Source organism: Diceros bicornis, chromosome 2 (assembly GCF_020826845.1).
Source record: "Diceros bicornis minor isolate mBicDic1 chromosome 2, mDicBic1.mat.cur, whole genome shotgun sequence".
NCBI lineage: Eukaryota > Metazoa > Chordata > Mammalia > Perissodactyla > Rhinocerotidae > Diceros > Diceros bicornis.
This window is the reverse complement of record NC_080741.1, coordinates 40397359-40414400: the sequence shown is the minus strand read 5'-3', so window position 1 is coordinate 40414400 and position 17042 is coordinate 40397359. Positions and strand designations below refer to the sequence as shown.

General features: G+C 50.8%; 1 protein-coding gene across 1 annotated transcript in view; it reads right to left on the bottom strand.

The window, feature by feature from the left end:
• The window catches only part of ITGA9 (integrin subunit alpha 9), a 334926-nt gene extending 318167 nt beyond the window's left edge, over nucleotides 1-16759 (bottom strand). The window contains exon 1 of the mRNA XM_058555011.1: nucleotides 16271-16759. Coding sequence (XP_058410994.1) covers nucleotides 16271-16455 — 185 coding nt within the window. The 5' untranslated portion in view covers nucleotides 16456-16759. The remainder of the gene's footprint in view (nucleotides 1-16270) is intronic.
• Nucleotides 16760-17042: the final 283 nt, after the last annotated feature.

The window sequence follows — 17042 nt, the reverse complement described above, 5'->3', positions numbered from 1 at the left end:
AAAAGCAAAAAGAGGAGGATTGGCATGGATGTTAGCTCAGGGCTGATATTCCTCACAAAAAAAAAAAAAGAAATACAGTAGCATTCTATACAGCAATGAAAATCAGTGAACAACATTCAACTGCAACCACATAGACGAATCACATAATATAACACTGAGCAAAAGCCATCAGGGCCATAGTGTATTCACTGTCTGATTCCATTACCTGAAGTTCAAATGTAACTGTGGTGTTAGAGGTCAGGATAATGGTTACCTCTGCGGAGGAGCAAGGGGGTTGTAGTTAGGGAGAGAGGGTTTCTGGAGCTGCTTATGATGTTCTGTTTCTCAATCTGAGTGGTGTTTACACAAATCTGTAATAATTTATTAAATTGTATATATGATATGGGGATTTTTCTGGATGTGTGTTACATTTCAATAAAAAAACTTTAAGTGAATAAATAAAAAATAAGAAAGCTGGAGATGCCACTTCTCTTCTGTGTCCCCCACCACACACACAACACGTATATTTAGGGGGAAATAGGAAAGAAGTGGCAGCAAGGTGGGATTATAAACCTCATCTTCTATCCCAACACAAACCAGAGACAGACTAGTTTGCATACAAGCAGGGGCAGGAACAAAGCTCTTTCATCCTTCACCTTCAACTGGAAAGTGGCCTTGGGGATGGGCCAACCCCAGCAGGGACCTTCCCCACTGGAAGAAGAAAGCAAGACACTCCAAGAAGATAGAAGAGGTACATTTGGTTCTGTGTGAGTGCAGAACATGGGGGGAATGGCAGCAAGTTCCCCTCCAGATGTTACCAAAACAATTTCCACCTACAGTTTTACGCATTGTTTCCAGAAAGCAGTCAACCAAAGAGCTATAGCAGAGAATACTAACCACCACCGATCAGACACAGTTGGTGCTGAGCTAAGCCATTTGGAAAAGGACCTGCACAATAAGACTTTAAACAAAATCCACACTGATGTTCAAAGAGTAGAAAATCCCCAGCCACTGCTCAGTGAGAACGTGAGCTGCTCCATATCTCAAGCAGCCTGGAAAGATTCACCCACGTGGTTGCAGTTGAATGTTGTTCACTGATTTTCATTGCTATATAGAGTGCTACTGTATTTCTAGACCACACTTGACTCATCCATTCTAGCATTGATGGACCTTTGAGTTTCTTGCAAGAGTATTAGGCACATTATTAAATATATCACCTCCCACTTGCCTTGGAATAGAAAGCATTATCCATTTTGTATCTGTGGAAAAGGTGTCCAGCAGAGGTTAGAAGGACCCTGAACAACCTCCCTGGGGATGTAGAAAGCTGGCCCAGACTTGCCTCACTTTGTCCTGAAAGCTACCTTCATCTTGGGATCTTGGACATTCACCCATCCATCCCTACCCTGGCCTCAGAATGATGCTGCTCCCCAACCAACACTCCGGCTGAGCACAGGGTGGACATTTATATATCATACAACAGAAGTCTGAGATCCTCAGATGGGTGTTGAGCAAAGGCTGGCAGGTGTCACAAGGGACACCCACACTAGTCTAGCTCAGAGATGTGGTATCAGGTTCACAGGTAGACATGTGGGCCCATCTTAATTCCCACTGCCCCTGAGCCCAATCTCTCAATGCCCAGAATATGAAGGATCTATGAAGACACCAGAGCCAGAGAGACCCACCCCTTACTGGACCACTTCTTTCCAAGTCAGTCTTAGAGAATCTATATTGGATTCTGTGAGGAATCAAAGTGCACCATGCTGGGGTGTGAGAGGAGCCGGGCCCCCAGTCCTCAAGGCACCCAAGCTGCCCTGTGGCCCCTCAGTAACTTCCCTCTGGGAAGCTGCCCCTCCAGGTGCCGCTGGGCGGCTCACACTCCTCCGGCCTCACCATGGAGGCCACAGCTGCAGGATCCCCAAGCAGAAGCAGGGCTGGACCACAGCCTTTGGAAAACTCAGCAAGCACACGCACTTTCCCAAACAGACCACACCGCCTCCGTCACCACACAAGGGCAGTCTGGCTGGCTCGTGGCTGCTCTAATTCAAATGCATGATGACACACCAAACGAAACTCCAGCACAGAGAAAGCCACATTAAGGGATCAATTTCCCCTCTGGCTTCTGGGGCTGAGCTTTAGAGCCACCAGGGCGAGCCAAGGGTTGCTCCCTCTAACACCAGTTATGTTTTCACAGGTGAGAAGAATTAGCAGTTTGACAGATCTAAACTGCTGAAACATCCACCGCCTTTCCACATGTCAGGTTGTAGGAGCTGGGGAACGCAAAACGCTCCTCTACTCCAACACCCCCGTGGGACAGGGCTGGGTCCAAAAATTCCCAACTCCAAATTTACATCAGCACAGTGAATAAACGTCACTTGCAATTCATTTTATAGAAATCACAAGAAACAAACAAGGAGGAGAATTCATCCCGCAGAAAGGAAGGGGACCGGCTACAAGAAACTGCAGGCTGTTTCTCTCGCGCGTCCCCCAAATTGGCACTGGAACCCCGGACATTTCAGATTGCTCCCAATTTACAGACACAGTTTCACAAGTTATCCAAGCAGGAAGCGACCCTGGAGAAATTAAATCTCAGGCACTGCTTCTCCCAACCTAGAGCCAAGACTGAGGGGGCAAAATTTATACCAAAATCTGAAGTGGAGAAAGGACCTGAATTACTTTTTCCTTCCAAGCCCAAGGTATTCAGTGGTTCTAACAACAATGGCTGATTGAAGACTGATAACAGCCCTGCGGTTCAAACTCTTAGTCAGCTGGTCAGATGAGGAGGTTTTTCCCAAATCCTGTATAATGGGAAATGAAGCAAGAGATAAAGGGGCGTGTGTGCACACATGTGCATAACATTCACAGGGGTGGCACGCTGGAGAATGAGCTTGTATCTCTGTGTTTACAGAACATCGTGGCTTCCTCTGCAGCCTGGCGCTGCTCTTTACCTAGGCCGCCAGCCAGCAAGACTGCTGTTGCAGGCCAGCCGATGAGCTCGTCTTTTCTGAAGTTAGTTCAGCTGGCTATGTGCCAGGCTGATCCCACAAGACAGGGAGAGCACAACGGCCCAGAGTTCAGGACAAGCCACTGAAAAGATGCCATCTGCTTTTTCTCATTCTTCGAGTTAAAAAGAGACATCCCAGCCACTTTAACCATTCCCTAAAATCTTCCCTGGGCACTCCTGACAAGACAATAAGATGTTTCTTTCCTCTGTACAGTTGCCATATAAATGGGCCTGAGTGTCCCCACTGAAAGGCTCCCATCAATAAATCATCAGGCTGATTCTCACCTTTGCTCGCTACTTCAAGTGTGGTCCTCAGACCAGCAGCACAGAGAACACCTGGGAGCCTGACAGGCATGCAGAATCGCAGGTCCCATCCCCGGCCCACTAAATCAGAACGTGCATTTTAAAAAGCTCTCCACGTAATTTATAGCATAAGAAGTGCTATAGTATAAGAAGTGCACACTGATTACAAATAATCATGTTCATTTGAAGCCAGTATGAAAAGACGACCCTTGAGAAGTGAGACTCTCCTATCCCATCCCCAAAGATGCACGCAAACTTCAAAGACATCTTAGAGTCCTTTCATTATCTCAGAACCCTGGATTTCTAATTACAAAGACCACCAGCATTTATCGGGCACCTGGCGTGTGTAGGTGCTGGGCTGGGCTCCTTACGGGCAGAATCACATTTAATCTTCACCGAAACCCTGTGGGAGGCACTAATCTTATCCCCATTTTACAGATGGAGAAGCAGGTGGCCAGAAAGGGTCACGGGACCTGCCCGAGCCCATAAAGTGTAAGATGCCAAGCTGCAGCCCGCACCCCGGCAGATGAGGGCAGTGTCCCCCTCCCCTATTCTGCCCACCCCACATCAGCCAGAGAGGAGGAAAAGGGAGCCAACAGGTATCAAGTACCCCTCTGGTACCAGATGCTCACACGTGACCTTACCTGAAAAAGCCCGCGTGAGGCTCTACAGGTGACTCTGAGCTTAGAACTCTGATTCAGAAGCTCCATCATGCCAAAGGACAGACTAGGGTTTGGAATTGAAAGGAGGCCTTTTGCCTGCCCATCAGGCTGAATTTCCATCACCTTCTTGCTCCCCCAAAATCATTTACATTGCTGGCGTGGTGTTGCCCAGAGGCTTACCTCTCTTAACGAGTAGTTCACCTGCCTGTTTGGAAATGTGGGCCCCTCATCTGCCAGTACCAGTTATGCTCACAGGCTGTCTGATTTCTTGCTCAAGGCAATCCTGTCAGGCGGCTTCTTGTATACATTTTACTCAGAGATGGTGGGTCACACCGCTGGTGACTGGCAGAGCTGAGATTTGAACCCAGGGTGTCCATATCTAAGGGCGTGCTCTTTCCAGTCCCCCCAAGCTCCCTCCTATTGTGGCAGGTTAAGTGCCCCCCACTTTTCCAACACAGCCACTTCCTTGCTTGACCTGTGTGTGGTCAAGCTGGCTACAGAGCCTCCAGTCCGGCCACCCATCCTGCTCTAAACCCATCCCTAACATCCTGAGAGCAAACTGCAGGTAAATTCCCTGGAGAACAGGTGGCAGAAAAGAGTTGAGCCACAGCTGCCTCCTTGGGTAAGGCCTGGAACTGACAGTGTCTCAAAGGCTCCCTCTTTCCCCACAAATGCCACAGCAGTGATTCCACAGGGCGAAATTACAGCCAGATTGAGGACAGCAACTGGGGATTAAAAACCTTAAACCCATTAGGTTTGCTTTCATGCATTTTGATCCCCAAGCCAAAACTTCCCCCTGGGACCCACGTTTCAGTTACATGAGTCAAATTCCATCACTGTGTGTCCACCACACCACAAGGAAACCCCGAGAATCGCTCCACATCCATTAGTGGGCAAAAACAGCCAAGACTTGAGCCGAGGGAGAGCTGGTGCCAGGAGAGCCACCTCTGACCACACAAAACCCCTCACTCCCAGAGGGAGGAGACTCTCAGGTGCCAGTGCTTGCCAACTGGAGCCTTCGATCCTGGAAGGTCTCAGAAGCTCCTCTTTTTACATTTGGGGAAACTGAGGCTCCAGGTGCTTAAGCAGTGGACACTAACTGCTTTTTAGGGGTTTTAAACTAATAGCTCCACCTAAATTCTAAGCTCTGAGGCAAGTGACTCAGGGTGGTGAAGTGTAAGAAGCACAGCGGTAACACGGGGTTCAAATTCTGCCTCTACCACTGATAAGCTGTGTGACAGACAAGTTTCTCAACTACTGAGCCTCAGTTTTCTTCCTCTCTAAAATACGAGGAATAAAATGTATCTAATCAGAGTTCTTGTAAGGTTTATAAAGCAAGATAATGTTTATAAAGCACCTAGCATGGTACTTGGTACAAAGTTGGTGTTTAAAGAAATGTTAGAATGCTGAGCAGCAAGCCAAAAACCTTGGCACCCAACTCATCCCAGCTCCGCCTCTTGGCAGCACCCCCAGGAACTCACAGATCCTTAGAATCTCAGTCCATTTTCTGGCGTCCTGGGCAGGAATTTATTCAGACCCTCAGCTGAGATCACAGAAATCGAGGAATGGCTAGGACACTTCCACCTTTAGGAACAGACTGCAAAAGTAGCCGTAATTCTCCACCCTTCCTGTATCCATGCCCTTTCCAATGTGACTTTGCAGCTCTTTCCATCAAGAGGTGGAGTCTGTTTCCCCCTCCTCTTGAATATGGGCTAGCCCTGTAACCTACACTGGCCAACAGAATGTGACAGAAGGGGCATGCTTTGACTTCCCAGTCTAAGCTTCAAGAGATCACACATACTTCTGATTGCTCTTTTGGCAATGACACATCCAATGGCCCAGACACCATGTGTACAAGCCCAGGCTACCGGAGGATGAAAGAGACATGAAGCAGAGATGAGCTATCCTAGCCAAAGCCATCCAACCAGCCAGCCAACCAGCCAACCCAGGAGCTGACCACAGATGCAGGAGTGAGCCCAGCTGAGAACAGAAGAACCACCAGCTGTACCCAGCCTACACTGCCAAGCACAGAATCATGAGCTAATAAATAGTGATTGGTTTAAGCCACTGAGTTTAGGGTGGTTTGCTGTACAGCAATACTGTGGTAATAGGAAACAGATACCTCACCAAGCTAGGGCACGCCACCTCTAACGGGAACCGGGCTGTGGTACCTGTATCATCCACCAGTTGCTCCTGAGTCCAACCCAATTATCCGACTCCACAGCTGAGAACTGTTGCTACTGGCCCTCTAGCTACCCGGTTTCCCTTCTTTCCACCAAAGGAATCCCACGGCCAGCGAGGACCACAAACTTTTACTGAGGCCCTGAAATGAGAAAGGCAGAGTGAAGTGGCAGAAACAGCCCTGAAGAGTGTGCCAGCTCCTCTCCAGCTGTGTGGCTGTGGGCAAGTCCCCTGGCCACTGGGCCCTCCCTTATCTCTGAAACAAAGATAACAAATGCACGGCCCCCTGCCCAGGGCAGTGGTGAGGCACAAAAGGAAATGGCAGATGGCTAAGTGTTTGGAGGGGGCCATGCACCCAGGATGGCCTGGCTTTTGAGAGTGGGGTAGGATCTTTCATCTGCCAAGGCCAAGGACAGAAAGGCTCCCAAAAGAAGTATCAGGGCACTTTTTTCTCTCTCCTTAGGAACCCAATACCTTGAACAGAGGCTTGATGGGGGGGGGGGGGGGGGCAGCACAGCTGACCCTGAAAACAGCCAGACCAGCATTAAGTCAGGCCCACCTGGGTTCAAGTCACAACTCTCCAATCTACTTGCTGGGTAAACCTGGAGTTGGCTTCTGTGCCTCAGCAGTAGCAGCCCCACTGCATCAGGCTGACTGTGTGCATAGCACCTCGATACACAGGAAGGACTCACAATAATAATAATGATTTTTATTCTAGGAACCCTAGGTTGGAGTAAACAAAGAGAGGCAGAGGGATGCAATCTATCCCAGAAAATGCTGAGTCAGAATGAAACAGGTGGAGCTCCATGCCAACCAGTAAAGAGCAGAGGCACAGGCAGGGTCCCCTCTCAGAGAGGCATCAGCCCCACTGGCCGCCCTGTCAGGGAGTGAAGGGTCCTCAGAGGCTGGGTCTTGGCAGATGCACTGAGAGGAGGCAGCTGGAGAAGGAGGCATGGCAAAAGGGCCAATGTTTTCCTTCCCCACCTGAGAGCATCAAGTAAACATTAAAATCCAAGAGGTTGAGCAAGCTACAGAACTCTGGGAGATCTGAGTAAAAGCCTTGAAGTGTTCCTGTTGGTTTTCTTGTGATAATTCTTGTGATAATTTTCTCCTCCAAGAAAAATAGGTCAATACACATTTACTTTTTTTTTTTGCTAAAATTCTCACCATCACCCTACCTTGGAACTGTAAGGCTACCTCCTGGACTTATCTGGAGCCTGGGATGAGGGCCAGAACTCCCCATTAGAGGGTGGCCTCCCATCTGCTCTGAGAGAAGGAAGAGGCATGCAAAACTTCAGGATTTACAGTCCCACATTAATTGCTTTAATCCAATTGCAGCAGCCATCTCAGAGCCTTTTTGTAAAGCAGACAAGATGTAAATGAATACGTAAAAATGCAGATTTAGGCAGAGCATGACAAAATTTTAGAGACCACACATAATGAAGAGGGTGTTTTATGTAAGACCAACTCATTCATTTCTGTATTGAGTATTGACATTCAAATTTTGATAAATGAATGAATGAATCAATCAACAAATGTACTAAAAGCAAAACCTTTTAGTATCTAAAGTCCAGGTGAAGAAGACCATTAGTTTCAAAAGTCAGATCAGAGTAACAATAGAAATAACTACTAGTATTTATCAAGGGTTTACTATGTGCCACACGTTGTGTTCCAGGCTTTGCAGACTTCATCTAATGCCCAATAACGTGATGAAGCAGAAACTCTTACTATTTTGTACAGGAGGGAACGAGGTTCGAAGACCTGAAGTAACTAGCCAAGATCACACAGCTCCTAAATGGGGGTTAAGTCAGGCTGGGGACAGGGCTGACATTGAGCCCACCCTCTTGGTCACTTGTGTGTCTCAGCAGCACCCACCTTTTATGGCACAGAAACCACAGATTTGGTTATTGCTAGGGCATCAGGGGCCGTCACAATGAAGGCAGAGCCAGGAAGAACCCACTCCCGAGTCTGGAACATCCACACTCTAGGACCCATCCTGGTAGGGAAGAGGTACAAAGACCCTCCACAGTCCTGCCTTTTGGTGTGTCCTGACAGTGCCAGGTCTGCTCTGGGGTTTGCACACATTGCAGCATTTTAACACTAGATGGTTGGGAAGGGGTGCGAGAGGCCACCTGGGCTTAAACACACCAAGGGATAAGCTGAGATGGACGAAATTCGTTTCATGCCTTTTTTCATGTTCAGATTTTTGGGGACACAAATCATTCTCTCTCTCATATTGTTGGCCACTGGTGCAGAAAGTCTGACTCTGTGTGGGTTTCCTCAATAAAGTTACAATTGCAGGGGTAAATCCTAAACACTGGCCACCATGGCTACCTTCCCCATCCACTCTCCAAACAGAGCTTCTTAAATAAGCAGTGGGAGCCAGGAAGATTTGACGGAGGGATGGTGACAAAAGCAGCCCAGGGAGGTTACATGGATCCACGGAATATTTCAGAACACTCCATCTTTCCTAAGATACTTCTGTCTTAACATCAGACAGACTTGATGTGAGAACAGACCCTACAAACGTCCCTGGCAAAATCACTGGGTCTCTGTCTACCCAGTGATCAAGCATCACTGGACAGTAGAACCCTAGTACCCCCCCACAGGTAGCCAGTGGGTCATGAATAAGCACCTCCAAAGGGTGTCACAGGGAAGCTACCACTACCGTAATTCCAACTTTTCCAGCAAAGCAGGCAGGACAGAACCTCACACAACAGATGCTTGGGTGCCTTGAATCCCCAAACTCAGACCCTTGACTTCCTGAGAGACAAAGGCAGGGTCCTCAGCTCCACCACCCTCTCGCCATGTGACTTGGGCAAATAACGCCTCTGTGCTTCAACTATCTGCTTTGTGAATGGGGCTAAAACAATTGTAGGGAACATTAAATGAGCTAATACGAATAAAGCATGTAGGACAGTACTTGACACGTGCTAAGTACTCAGTAAGTGTATTGCTGCTGCTGCTATTGTTGCTACTGCTGTGACTTTAAACACACAACAGAGGTCTTTTGTCCTTCCAAAAAGCAGAAATTGGGGACTTAAGTGAGCCGGTGGTTTCAAAGACTCTAGATTTTTCCCAGTCTTGGATTCACTTTCGCTTCCTAAGTCTCCCTCTGGCAAAAAGGAAGGTTATGATAAAACACTTTATTCTGCTTTCGTTGGCGGCCAAAACCACTTGGCTTAAAGGATTTGTGGTTCACAAGGTACCAGGGATGAGGTCCTGCTGCTCCCTCTAGTCGAGAACTCATCAACTGCTCAATGGCTCAAGATGGAGCTCTCTTCCACCTCCATCGCTCACCTGCGACTTCTCTGACATCGGGAAGAGGCATCTGTGAGTCAGGTGGCAGCCAGAAAGCTCTGGAGTCTGCTTCTGGACCAGTTCCAACAGCCCACAGCCAATCCTAATGCTCCCCACTCTGATACCGTGGCACAAATGATCCCCAGCCACAACTGCAGGCCAAGGAACACATTTCATACCTTCCTAACACAGCACTTCACATCTGATGGGCTCCATGGCAGCCATGGAGGTGTGCGTCATCTCCTGCCGTTCAGCTCCAGGAGGCAGTGAGCTGACAGCCTCCAGCTGCAGCCCCTTCAGGACTGCCCTGTGGCCTCAGCTTGATTGATGCTTTTCCCAGGCAGCCACAGTCAATGACTAATCATGGGGGGGGGGTTCCCAGTTGAGTTGGCTGAGACTTGAATCAGATCTGCCTCAAAGTCTGAGGCTCTCCCTGCCCAACCCTGTTGCCTCCCCCTTGTCTTTTCACAGGGCTTGCCCCGCCCCGCCCTGCTGCCCCTCAACAACTCGCTTGTACTTCTATCTCTGTCTTAGCATCTGCTTCCCAGAGGACACAAACTGACCAAAGCCCCAGTCAATGTGCGTTGATCACTGAGGCTGGGGTAAGCCTCAGTTCCCTGACCAGCAAACTGGAAACCACTCACCACCTTGTCCCAAAGATTCCACTAAAGACTATTACACCTGGGAAAGCATTTGACCTCTTGTAGATGCCCAGCAAATAACTATCTGATGGAATCATTAATTTTCATTTCTTAAAGTTACATGCTACTCCCTTGAAAGCAAATGATTTCTGAAAACGCCATGGCTGCTTTTAATAAATGTGAAAACAGCCTTTTCCCTAGACACAATAAGAGTTATCAGGAGAAGACCATTTCCTGACCAGCAGCACATCACCAGGGAATCAGAGCTGGCTGGGGCCCAGCACTTCACACCCTCACACTCAGGGCTGTCAGTGACTGGTCAGAAGAGTCTGTCTTCTTGCCCTGGAAGGTTCTCCCTTGGACAAGAGAGCTGCCTCTGCCCCAGCCAGCTTTCAGCACTAGCTCAAGAAACAGCACCCTCACCTCTTGAGAGCTTCGGGGAAATGCCCCGGAAACCTCAAGAGACATTTTCTGGGTCCCCTTAGAATGTGGGCCTCATACACATGTGTTCCCTTCCTGGGAGCTTGAGAAAGGCTCTGCAGGACCAGTGAGAACCAGGAACAAGGTCTGAAAATGCCACTTCCAGAAAATCCAGATGGGGAAGTGGAGCTACACCCCCACCTGAGAGCCTGGCATGGGACAGAAGAACTCTGCAAAGACGTCCACCACAGAGGTTATGAGAAGGCACAGCTGCCACCACCATTTCTGGATGTCTCCTCACAAAGATGGGTAGGGGGGAGTCCATGACCCCAGGGTCCCCCTTCTAAAGGTTTTACCTTCATAGGGATCTCTCCTCTGCTCCTCTGAACCCGTGCCTGCCCAAGGACAAGCTTCTCCCTCATCAGAGCCCATATCTTACATTTTGCCTGAGACACAAGACTAGAACCCCACAATCTTGTCATCCATCAGGTTGTGAGTAGATTTTTCTTTTTTTTTTTGGTGAGGAAGAGCAGCCCTGAGCTAACATCCATGCCAATCCTTTTTTTTTTTTTTTTGCTGAGGAAGACTGGCCCTGAGCTGCCATCCATGCCCATCTTCGTCCACTTTATGTGGGACGCCGCCACGCACGGCCTGACAAGTGGTGCATTGGTGCGAGTCTGGGATCTGAACCTGGGCCGCCAGCAGCGGAGCACGCGCACTTAACCGCTACGCCACAGGGCGGCCCCAGATTTTTCTTTCTTGAATCCCTACCCCTTAGCACAGAACAGGCACTCCAATGTTTGATGAATGAAAAGAGCAAGAATTCAGCCTCTTTGGCTGTCCACATTAGTTTTTAGTTAAATTTAAGCACCACTGTTTCAGTTTTAATATTCAAATACGTCAAAGGTAGATTTTTCTTTATATCACCTCTTGATCTTTGTCTAGCCCTTTAAGACTTAAGTCATTGCTCTAAACCAGCGCTGTCCAGGAGAAATTTCTGTGATAATGAAAATGTTCTGTGTGCTGTCTAATACAGTAGCCACTAGCCACATGTGGCTATTGAGCACTTGAAATGTGGCTGTACGCCTGAGGAACTGAACTCTTAATTCTATTTGGTTGTAATTAATTTTAATTTAAATGGCAATACCTCTGGCTAGTGGCAACTGCACTGGCAGTGCAGAACTCTCCCGGCTTGTTCTCTTGTTCTTTTAACTCGCAACCTTAATGCAAATTGAGGATGTTCTCCTTGGCTCTGAATTGCCTCCTATTCCTCACTGAATGATGCTCTATGACAACCTTAACAAAGCAAAAAGCCGGCGCGTCTTCCATTTCTGAGCACTTGCTCTGTGCCTGAGCACAGCCATCTTCATGTGTCCCAGGAGATGGGGCAGGAAGCACATCGCCAGAAAGGAAGCCTGAAGCCTGTGCACCCCATCACCTCGGACTCCAGGGCGTCTAGGGCAGAGAGGAGGAGGGATGGGGAGAGGTGTGAAAGAAACCCACTCTGGGGGCTGGACGGCAGCCGGGCTGCCTTTATTTATATCACAGGGTGTTACAGTTGTCTGCCCTGCAGCTGAGGAACGGGCCCATGTCTAACGGAAGGGGACAGAAACGGGCTTTGTCCACGCTCCCTGGCACCTACCGCTGTTGTTCAAAGGGCGCAAGACCACCCGGGGGTGGGCGGTATAGGAGAGAAGCTAGCTCTGGGCAGGCAGACACGCTCTGGGTGTCATTGGAAAAGAGGAAACTGAGTCACTTGAATGTTTGTATCCAAACTACACAAATGACATCTGTAACACTTCCAGGAAATTCTGGTCCACCTGGCCATGGGGACAAATCTCACTGCCCAAAGCCTGGTAACACAGGGACCAGTCAAGCCAAACACTTAGAGAGGCTGGGTCTGGGGCTCTGTTCTCAATGCAATATGACTGCAGAAGGTGGACTCGGTCCCCAGGGCTCGGAAATGCAAGGTCACCCCCATTCCTCACGCAGATCTAAGACCTTCTGCTCAGGGACAATTTTGGTTTAAAAAGAACTGATAGGAGTGCTCAGTTATGGGATTAGAGAAGTGCTTGTTCCACCGACAGAGCACAGACACGTGCTTTGCGACATGCACCCGGGGGGCCCTTAACACTGGAGACCCTCAGCTCCACCACCTGCAGGGCCCACGCCGACCCTGGACCTGGGCTCTCCATCCCTCACCCTACATGCAACAAATCCTTTCACCTGTAGAAAGTGTTTAATTAGCATGAAGCAAACTTATTAAGCTACTAGTATTGAATTAAGAAGCTAAAGAGTAATTTCTTCTCAAGAAGAAAGACACCAGATATAAGGCTTAATTAACATTTGCCTTCTTTTCCTTTCAAAGTTTCAATATATTACTTTTTCTTCTCATGTCTATCACCTACCTCCCGACCCATTTTGACTATCTGATCTCTTTAAGTCCCCCTCATGTAGGTTGCTATGCTTTTCCACCGCACCAGGGCAGCCCTTTGGTAACTTACTCCAAAATTCCAGGGCCTGAGTAAGTTAATGCATTTCTCAAAAGTACACACTTGAGCTTCAGTGGCACTTTGGAAATGCATAGAAAATGCCTTAAAACCTCCCTCCTCTCTGACACAGCAATTCTAAGCCCAGGAATTTACTCAAAGGAAATAATAAAGGATGTCCACAAGGCTCTAGTTAAAAGGATGTTTATCCCTGCTGTTGTTTATAATCGTGAATAATTAGAAACAACCTATGTGTCCCTCAAGCAGGGCTAAAAGATCCAGGGCCCAGGGACTGTCAGGTAGGAAGAGACCAACAATCAGTCACTAAGTCAACCAACCAACCCCCGAGCTGAAAGTTAAGGTAAAGACCTAGGGTAGATCCAGATTCCACAGGGCCTGAATCTTATAAATTTAGGGTGACTACCTTTAATAAAATTAATACAAAATGAGTATAAAATTAGGCCAGAGACTTGGTAAGAGTCTGTGCAAGTGAGAAGCCTTTGGCGGAAGTTTCTTTAGCCTCGCGGTAAGTCTAGCCTCTAGAAAAAAAAAAAGGAGGAGATGCTGGAAGTCTCTTGCTTCAAAGGCCACAGCTTATGAACACTGGGCAACATAATCAGAGAGTAATGTTCAAGGTCTGGAACAAAGAATATCGGGGGAAAGGGAGAGGAGAGAAAAAAGATAGGGCGGGGCCAGCCCCATGGCTTAGCGGTTAAGTGCACGCGCTCGGCTACTGGCGACCCGGGTTCGGATCCCGGCCGCGCACCGACGCACTGCTTCACTGGCCACGCTGAGGCCGCGTCCCACATACAGCAACTAGAAGGATGTGCAACCATGACATACAACTATCTACTGGGGCTTTGGGGGGAAAAAAAAAAAAGGAGGAGGATTGGCAATAGAGGTTAGCTCAGAGCCGGTCTTCCTCAGCAAAAAGAGGAGAATTAGCATGGATGTTAGCTCAGGGCTGATCTTCCTCACACAAAAAAAAAAAGGAAAAAAGATAGGGAGGAAAATACTTGGAAAAAGCAGCAAGGGGACAGAAATCAGGGAAATAAGCAAAAACTAAGATGAAATTAAGGCAGTATGGGGGGAAAAAAGGGAAGAGAAAATTTGCTTTAAAAATATTTCAGTCCAGTCTAGTTGGTACCCGAAAAACCATAGGGACAAGCGCTTCAACAGAAAGAGCAGCCCGCCCAGCATCAGAAGCAGAGGGCACTTCTGAGACCAGCAGCCTGGCTGCATGGATTCCTACGGACCCCTGAAATATCTGTGCCACATCTCCACTGGCACCAAGGCCACGCACCAGCATTACCGTCCAGTTCCACACCCTCTGCCATTTACCCTGGGTGCTGAGTTGAAGGCCAGACCGTCCTTTCCTGCACTTGCCAAATCTTTTCACATTGCACAACTCTTCCTCATCCCCTTTTTAAAACAAAGCAGGCTGAACTCTTTTCCTATATCAGATCTGCTCTTGACTACCCCCAGTAGTTCCCCAGCTGGGGCAGCTTTGACCTGTGGCCCATCCAAATCCAGGTGAGAAGGTCCTGGCACCCCTCCTTTGTCAAAGAGCTTCAACAGCTCCAAGGCACACGAGCCCCACAGCTGCAGATCCCACACCATGCTCCAGCTCCCCTGCCTGCCTCTCCTCAGCAGCCCTCTGCCCAGAGCAGCCCTTCTATTCTGACAGCTCTCCCACAAGCTTTGTGCCAAGGTCACAGGGTCCAGGAGCCCAGCGTAGGATTTTGGGATGTGTTCTCCAGCTGCTTCTGCCCAGGCTGCATTCTCCACCAAACCCAAAGCCCACAGTGGCCTCTGAGTGTGGAGGATATAGAAAAGGTGTTCAGCCTGCTTTTCTTTAAAAAGGGGGTTTGGCAAGTGCAAGAAAAGACAGTCTGGCCTCAAACTCAGCAACTAGGGTAAATGGTAGGCAGGGAGATGTGGAACTGGACAGGAGCTACACAAGGACTTTAAAAACTGGTTCTCTAGGAGGCAGCTCTCCTACACAACACGATTGTTAATGGGCTGGCTGGTCACCGAGTCCTCGCTTTTCCAGGAATGCTTGAGGACTCGGATCTACAAACCCTCCCTTTTCCATGAGCCTCAGTCCAATTCAGAGCAGTAACTCTCTGGCAGAACTACATGCTAGAACACACACATCACTGACCTGCCCCCAGCCTGCAACCCCTGCCGACCACACAATAAAATCAATCCCAGACTAGTTGTTACCTAGGCCCCCACTGGGGCATGACCTTAAATAGGGGAACTACCCCAGCCTCTCTGATGAAGACGTAAGCCTTGTGTGGCTGTTTCATTCCCTCTTGTCCAGAAGAAAAGGTCAAGGAGGGATCAGCCTCCCCTCAGTGCTTCTCCTTTGGGGCTGGACACAAGCTCTGCACCCCTTAGCTCAATGGGGGAGAGCTCCCACCCCTTGGGATACTTAGGGGGACACGCAAGGGGCAACTAGACTCCTTGAGCTCTACAGAACCACATCCCTCTCTTACCGCTTCTAGTGCTTGTCTCCAGGTCAGACGACCCACGTGAAATGAGGCCCAGGCTGCCCCAGAAATCACCCACCAGCCTTAGCACTCCGGGTCCTGGTCCATCCTCCTTCCCTACATCCTGGACCCTCTCAGCTCACGTCCGCAGATCGCCTTGGAAGGGGGTGAGGGGGGGCCACCTGGGCTCCACTGCGCCCCTTGGGTTCCCAGACACTTGGCCCCTGGGGAGCCCCACTTCCCCCACGCACACACAGCCTATTCCCCTTGCGTCTCCGGTTACTCAGCTTCCTGCGCTCAGTGGCGCTGGAGAGACTTGAAATCGGGGAGAGGCGGGTGGGGTGTCACCAAGAGTTCCCCGAAACTGAGGAGTCGGCATCTCGAGTACCCTGTCTCCTGGGGCCTGCGGCGTTCGGGATGCCAGCCTGGCCAGCGGCGGACCCTCGGGGGCAGCGGAGCCAAGAGACTTTGCGACGGAGAGAGTTAAGCCGAGTCAGGCTGGGAGGCCGAGGGGGCAACTCCAGCGATTCTCCCCGCACGCTCCAGGCTGGGACCCCGGGGAAGCGCCCGGCCCGGCCCCCTCCAACTCCGGGTGCCAACAGGGACGTCCTCAGGACCGGGGACCGGCGTCCTCCCTCCTCCCCGCCTTTCCTCCGCGGCAGAGCTGCGCGCAGCGGAGACATTTAAATCGCCCCCTCGGGACGGCGGCGTGGAGGAGGCCGGAAAGGCGGCGGCGGCTGGCCCGGGGGCTGAGGCGGGGGCGACCGGGCCGGGGTCGGGGAGCCGGGAGGGCACTCACCAGCGCGTGTTGTCGTGGAAATGCTCCAGCACCGCGTAGCCGAAGAAGGAACCGGCGGGACCCTGGAAGCGCACGGGGCGCTGCGGGTCGAGGTTGTAGGCTCCCGCGGGGGTTCCCGCGGCCACCAGAGCCAGGAGCAGCGCGCGGAGCCCCCCGGCGCCCCTCCGCGCCGCCGGGCCGCCCATCCCCAGCTGGCCGCCGCCCTCCCCTGTGCCCCACGAGCAGGGCGCCGAGCGCGCCGGCGGCGGGGCCGGGAGGCTCCCGGGGGCTGGAGGTCTGCGCTCGGACACGGGCGGGATGCGGTGCCGGGCCGGGGGCGGTAAGCCGAGCGGGCGCCGAAGGCGAGCACAGGCGCGGCCCGGAGCGGGCGGCGTCCTCAGTCCGGCCGAGAAGTCTGCGCGCTTGGAGCGAGCGGGTCCCGGGCCGGGCGGCTCTGGACTGCGGAGAGGCGCGCCCGCGGGGTGGGCGGCCTGGGCTGCCGGCGATGGGACGGCACGGCAGCGCCCCCTGCGGGCCGAGAGCCCCCCACGCACCTCCCCTGGCTTGAGATAGTGGGAGACCCGCCAGGGCAGGGCGCCTCCGGCTGCCCCACCTCCATGCCGCGCCCTGGGCGCAGGGGATCCGGGCGATCCTCGTATTCTCCGCAGCTGCTGGCCCTGCTGGGTCTCTGCGTCCCTCGTTCCCTCTAAGTCTCACACTCACAAGGACCAAAGGAAGCCGGTTAAGTATCGAGTTTGTATTCTAGCCCTGCCCATCTACTGCCCCTTCACCC